The sequence below is a fragment of the Danio rerio genome, chromosome 8, assembly GCF_052040795.2.
Source record: "Danio rerio strain M-AB ecotype USA chromosome 8, GRCz13ab, whole genome shotgun sequence".
NCBI lineage: Eukaryota > Metazoa > Chordata > Actinopteri > Cypriniformes > Danionidae > Danio > Danio rerio.
This window is the reverse complement of record NC_141028.1, coordinates 58,207,501-58,215,000: the sequence shown is the minus strand read 5'-3', so window position 1 is coordinate 58,215,000 and position 7,500 is coordinate 58,207,501. Positions and strand designations below refer to the sequence as shown.

The 7,500-nt window shown below is 35.7% G+C and overlaps 1 protein-coding gene across 1 annotated transcript in view; it reads right to left on the bottom strand.

Annotated features, from left to right (window-relative positions):
* Window positions 1-7,500, bottom strand: part of bin3 (bridging integrator 3) — a 107,608-nt gene that overhangs the window by 61,768 nt on the left and 38,340 nt on the right. Inside the window, exon 4 of the mRNA NM_001123044.2 lies at window positions 1,971-2,032. Coding sequence (NP_001116516.1) covers window positions 1,971-2,032 — 62 coding nt within the window. The remainder of the gene's footprint in view (window positions 1-1,970; window positions 2,033-7,500) is intronic.

Genomic DNA, 7,500 nt, shown 5'->3' with positions numbered 1-7,500 from the left:
GTTTATATGGTTTCAATACAATTTGTAAAGTAATATTTTCTGTAGATATATAGTATAAAAGACTTTGTTGTTCTCATCGGATTTGCATTGTAAAACTCAAATGCAAATAAAAGCTATTATTTTTATGTTCCTGTTTTACATTTTTAGTTACTATAAATTCAAAATAGATTTTTAAAGATTTTGAAGATTTTTTTAATAACATTAAATTAATTTTTTCATAACAAAATTCTCTGCAGAAATAAAATTAATTATAATTCCTATAGATCTATATACATCTACCTATATATTTGGCCCCAGTTACAATTAACCTACATTTGTATCTTTTATAAAAGGATGACTGTAGTGCATTTTAAGCAATACATGAGTTATGAAGAAAAACTCTATTAAAAAAAAAGTTACTACTGCCCACGGTTTCTCCTATAAAATGAAAGAGACTGGATGTCAACTATCTGCTATATAACTGACACACAGCAAAATGCCATAGCCAGGTCTGCACGAAACTGAAATTCCTCTTAAAACGTTCACCTCCAGAAACTGCAGAACTGCTGAATATTTCTTGCCTTTTCCAGGGAACGCAGTGCAGGGATTTGGGGCAGAAATACCACAGAACATAATTTTGACTCACGTCTGACTAATTCGAAAACAGTACATTGTTTTTAGAGTGTAGCAACAGGACTCAGGCAAGTCTGTATATGCGAATAACATGAGATATTCTCATGACCTTGCCCGTGTAAAAATGTAATCATGACAACACATCCGAGATAAATCCAGTCAAATCTGTAACTGAATTGTCCAGAAAGGGAAATGACAGGTCAGGAATGCACCGTTTAAATAAATAAATCAACACACAGAATTAAAAACAGGAGTACATTACATGACTTTCACCCTGATTGGACTGTCAGCTATGGTACTTTCAGCTTTGTGATACATTTATCAAACAGTTTTAAATGAATACTCTCTGACTTCTGGAGATATCAAAGCATATACAGCTAAAGTCTGAATTATTATTATTAATATTATTAAAACTGTACAGTTTTATTCACAATTTCTGTTTAACGGAGAGAAGATTTTTTTAACACATTTCTAAACATAACAGTTTTACTAACTCATCTCTAATAACTGATTTATTTCATCTTTGCCATGATGACAGACAGCACATAATTTTTGACTAAATATTTTTCAAGATACTAGTATTCAGATTAAAGTGCCATTTAAAAGCTTAATTAGGTTAATTAGGCAAGTTGCGCCCCATTCACAAGGGGCGTCAGCTTCAACGCTACCATTCACTTTGAATTGATGATGTCAGGCGTTGCCCGACTGCATTGTGGATCCATCGGCGCCGCTTTAGTGGCATTGATCGCTGCAGAAGTTGGGACTTTCTCAACTTTTGAAGCGCAGACGGAAGCGTATGCAAATACACCAGCTCAGACAGTAGCCGATTGCTGACTAATTTCATTGGCTGACGATGCTATGACAATCACGTCAGCCCCAACTTCAGACACACCTTCAGTCAAGTATTGGCATTGAAACCCTGTGGGAATGCACCGTTAGGGTAATTAGGAAAATTATTGTTTAACGATGGTTTGTTCTGTATAGAACTGAAACAAATATAGCTTAAGGGGGCTAATAATATTGACCTTAAAATGGTTTTGAAAAATTTTAAACTGCTTTTATTCTAGCCGAAATAAAACAAGACTTTCTCCAGAAGAAAAAATATTATCAGACATGTGGAAATTTCCTTAATCTGTTTAACATCCTTTGGGAAATATTTAAAAAAGAAAACAAATTCATAGCAGGGCGGTTAACGTTGAATTCAACTGTAGTGCATAAGAGAAAAACACGACACAACGGTACATGCTTTTCTCTCTTTCTGACCGGTATAAGCGCTGATATCACAGAAGAGAGAAGACGATATATTTAGATGAGAGCCAGCATTAGCAGAGAGGAGGGGGGAAATCATAATCACAAACCTAAATCAGCCTCTGTGCTTTTCTTCATGTCTTTATGCAGCTTCTTGGTCTGTTCTTCCAGCCTAAAAATTTGAAATACACACAAATAAATTAGTCAACATTGCATTTTTCTCATAGCTGTGACATGTCTGAAGAAATGTAACAGGGAAACATTCAGCTGTTAAAACTTTACCGTCAAGATTTTCGCAGGGTCACAAAAGTGCTATTAATTAAAAATTATTATTATAATAAAAACAAATAAATAAAAAAATTATGATACATCAATATCGGGAACAAAAGAATACTGTAGTGTGCATTACTTTAGGTTATATATACAGTGCTCAACATAACAGAGTACACCCCCATTTTAAAATTAAATATTTTTATCCATTTCTCAGTGAATTGGTCAATATAAACTACCTGACAAAAGTCTTGCCCCAAGTTTTAGGAACAACAAATAATAACTTGACTTCTAGTTGATTATTTGGTATCAAAAGAGGCCTGTATGAATTGCAAAGGCCTCTAGATGACACTTATTTGACCAAAATACAATATGATCATGCCTTGATTTTTAATGATTTTATTAGGACAGTAAGGTCCGACTTTGCTTAAACAAAAGTCTTGTCACTGAACAGAAATAATATCCAGTATAGAATAAAAAGTTCTGCTGCAGTGAAGAAAAAATGAATATTGTGTCTGACTTCCATGAGCTTGGAGCAGGGCCGGAGTGGGACTCTTTTTCAGCCCTGGAGTTTCAAGCCTTAGACCGGCCCACCTCAGTTCACCACTGACTATAATAAAATAAGGTCATTTCCAATTCAGTTTCTAATTACACTATCACGTCTTTTTTTGAGAAAACAGCTGTTTTAGAACTTCAAATGTTCAACAACCCTAACAGTATTATATATCTTAACAATAAAAATGAAAAAAAAAAAATTGTCATTCAGACGAGGTCCGAACCCGGATTGGTGGCCTCATAACCTAACGTGCTTACCACTGTACCACAACAGCTGTACATTAAATAGTGACTTATCTAGTTATATCATCATTAACCTGCAGGCTGCATCTTGCTCACGAGGCTACGAGAAAATAGATAAAAAGAGTAGAGCTGCGGTAAAATAATGAATAAGAAGGCTGTGGTCAAGTAAATAAATAAATTATTTTTAAAAAGTGTGACTGCTGAGAGCAACAGATTCTGGAGCTAGGAACACCGACCCTCGCGGCCAAAAAACAGACCGGCCCACCGGGAATTCTCCCGGTCCTCCCGATTAGCCAATCCGGGCCTGGCTTGGAGGACCGCATCCGTACATCTCTGCCATGACTCAAATCACGCATTAATAAAGTCATCTGGAAAGGCAAAGAAAGCCTTCTTGCAGGACTCCCAGAGTTCATCAAGAGTCTTTGGATTCATCTTCAAAGCCTCCTCCTGCATCTTATCCCAGACATGCTCAATAATGTTCATGTCTGGTGACCTGGCTGGCGAATTCTGGAGCTGCTTGACCTTCTTTGCGCTATCCTGCTGGAGAATTGTCCCTCTCCTGTGGTTTGTAATGTAATGGGCAGCACAAATGTCTTGATACCTCAGGCGATTGATGTTGCCATCCACTCTGCAGATCTCTCGCACTCCACCATACTGAATGTAACCCCAAACCATGACTTTTCCTTCACCAAACTTGACTGACTTTTGTGAGAACCTTGGGTATATGCGGGTCCTGATAGGTCTTCTGCAGTATTTGTGATGATTGGGATGCTGTTCAATAAATGATTCATCAGAAAAATCCACCTTCTGTCACTTTTCTATGATAAACTAGAAGTGAAGTTATTATTTGTTGCTCTTACAACTCAGATCGATGACATGACTTTTGTCAGGTAGTGTATATTTTGGAGCATTTGAAGAAAACATATTTAGTAAACTAATATTTTAGTCACTGAACATCTTTAGGAATAGAAAGATTATACATTTAAATTCATGCAAAATATTGGGTGGGAAAATTACAAACTAAAAGTTTCAACAAAATTACATACATTTTTTTGTTTCTCTTGAATTTTGTTCTTTTTAAAAATGTTTTATTTCCTAATGTGTAAATTAGGGTGTACTCATTGTGGACTGTTATCATCAGTTATTTTAATAGATCGGCTCCAGATTTGGCTTCACTGCCGAATAATCTAATGTATATTCACAAATGCAATATTGTAAAGCTTCCTATAGAAAATATTAATTTATATGAGAGATTTGTGAGGGGTGTGCTTGTATTTTGCACAACTTGCATTTCTCCAAATTTAGATTTTTACTGTTATTATAATGTTCGTTATTGCTATTGTTATTTTCAAGCTCACGAGTGGTTGTGTAACCATTTCTTAAAACTTTCTTCCTGCCAGCGTCATATGATAATATTAGCGCTCCAAATGCCCACATTTAAGTCAGAGTTAAAACAAGCGGATCTGTTTTAATAATATCCATTCATGTTTCCGTACGACAGCAGCATTTCCTGAGAGGCAGAAGAGATCATTCACAGGGTCTTTCACAGTGTTGATCCATTCACACCCGATGGGGGTGTTAACAACTGCAATTACTGCACTATTGCATACGACTCACTCGTGCTCGCATGAGTGTGTGTGAATGTGTGTGTGTGTGTGTGTGTGTGTGTGTGTGTGTTTGAGGCAGCGATGGGGGAGCTGTTCATTATAATCAATTAGGTGGAAAATTAGACACGGACTGAGGGGACTCCCTTGAGGCACCTCACACTGCACTTATTACAGCAATTAAGGAAAACGGTGGAAATGTCAGTGAAATTGGTATTTTTTTCTATTTGGTTGTATGATATAAAAGAAGAAAATAAAGGACTGTGAGAAAGTACAGTTGAAGTCAGAATTATTAGCCTCCGATATATTTATTTTCCCCAATTTCTGTTTAACGGCGAGAAGATTTCTTCAACACATTACTAAACATAATAGGTTTAATAACTCATTTCTAATAACTGATTTATTTTTCTTTGCCATGATGACAGCACATACTACATGACTAGATATTCTTCAAGATACAGGTATTTAGCTTAAATTGACATTTAAAGGCTTAATTAGGTTAATTAGGTAAGTCATTGTATAGTGATAGTTTGTTCTGTAGACAAATCGAAAATAAAAAGTTGCAATTTATTTTTTTTTTTTAAATAATTAGGAGAAAATAGAAGGGTTAGGACTGGGCGAGTCGGCCTAAAATAAAAAAATCTTACTTAATTAAACATTTGAACTTGATTATGATTGTTAATGAACAATTATTTTATTTATTTCTTTTATTTTTTTAGCCCTCATAGTTCATTGACAAGTTTTTTAAAGTAAATATGCGCACATACGACAAGTGAGAGATTTTTGGATGCATTAAAGGGTGCATTACTTGTTTTAAAAATATTTTTTAATACACAGACTATATACTATCTATGATTATTTATTAAAAATCAATGTTGAACAGCTGAAATTAAAAAACAGCCTAAAACCAACAGTCAATTTTTTTTTCTTATAAAATAGTGAAAATAAATAACTTGCTTTTTTGGAAACAAAATAAATTATTTTATTTTTTCCTTTTGCATTATATATATATATATATATATATATATATATATATATATATATATATATATATATATATATATATATATATATATATATATATATATATACACACTTACATTTCAGTGATGGAAGTATTCTCATAATTTTTAACACATGGAAGAAAAGAGGATTATAGTCTCAATGGACAGGGATTTTTAATAAGAAAAAAGCTGCAAACACATTGCTTTTAATTTTCATTAATCTGTATATACAGCATGTACAGCGTCAGGAAGTTCTCAGAAGGTAACATTATTCTAATCTTTTTTTAAAAGATTGCAAAAAACACCCTGCAAGTTCTGAAAGAGATCAAGCCTCAGGCAGGTAAAAAGTAACTAAAAAGTAACTCAAAAGTATCGTAACACATTACTTTTCAATACAAAGTAACTAAGTAACTCAATATTGTAATGCATTACTTTCAAAAGTAACTTTCCCCAACACTGGTCATGTCGTGTAGTTATGTTGTTTGAAAGGTGCGCATTGGTTATAGCTAGGGGTATGCGGACCATATGCGTGCGCTCGATGTAGAGGTATAAACAAAGCGGGGTCATGTGACTCCACACGCGGTAGGGAAAGTAATAAAAAAAAAATTGACCAGGAAAAATGTTATAGATTATAGATTCTGAAAGTCGATTTTAATTACTTTTTGATTAGTCACCTAATAATTTGTATTTTAATTTATTTAAAATGCTTTCATTCTAGCCAACATAAAACTAATCAGACTTTCTCCAGAAGAAAAAAAAATATGATAGAAAATACTGTGAAAAAGCCCTTGCTCTGTTAAACATCATTTGGGAAATATTTGAAAAAGATAATAATAATAATAAAAATAATTTTGACTTAATCTGTATATCAGGATGCAGAAAAAAACAATACGAGAAAAAACAAAACAATTGAAGAGATAAAGAGTAGGAGGAGGCGGGAATGGTGGTTATCTGGCAAGAAATGGAAAGAGAGACTCTTAACAAGACGAGATAAAGGGGCCATTACTGTAGGTGCTAATAGAGTAGCATTGGCCCAGCTGCTCCAGACGGCTGTCATGCGAACACGCTAGCAGCACGCCTCCTTCAAACATGTGAATGGCATTTAGAGTTAGCGCAGGTTACAAGCCAACACATTAGCACCAAACCCCCACATTCTGACGGAGGAATACAGGGGGTAGAAGGAGGGAAAAAAAGGCAACGCATGTAAGTCCTACTGGCACAAAGTGTGCATGTGTGTGCCAAAATGTGCAGCAACGTCCATAAAGCAGCCCATGGAGTTTAGTACTTTTATTGAAGAGTATTTATGGGTATTTTTGAAGAATAGTTAGCTGAAGATGATCATCATTCGCTCACATTCATGTAATTCTAAACCAATAAGATTTCTGTGAATATATTTCTACTTTCAAGAAAAATGACCTTTGCCAGCCTGATCTCACCAGAAAATGCAGGGTGTGAATTACAGGGGGCTCTGGGGGGGTTTGACCCTTCTAATGAAAGCTTAAGGCTGATTTATACTTCTGCGTCAAGCGCACACACATGCTACGTCGCAGCCTTTGCGTTGACCCATAACCCTACACCGTGGCCGTCGGCGTCGCTGACATGCATCTCTCAAAAAATTTAACTACACGTCGCAACAACGTGTAGCGCAACCTCTGTGATTGGTCGGCTTGGTGTTGCTGACGAGTCTGGGCGGGACCGAGAGCTTCCCGATGGAGCGATTGTTTACAAGTGTGGAGTTCCGTAAAGGAGCTGCGGATGCAAAGTTTTGTGTTTACCTCATAGTTAAAGTTGTTGCACGTCCGCCGGTTCCTGCCTCAAAATGAGCGAGTTTGAGCCACTTGTACATCCAGAAAGCGTTCAGAAAAACACAACACCAGCGAAGAAACTCGACACACAGGAACATTAACACCTCACTGCCAACTAGTGTTTCGGAAGTGTTAATGCAGACCAACAGAGACAGAGCG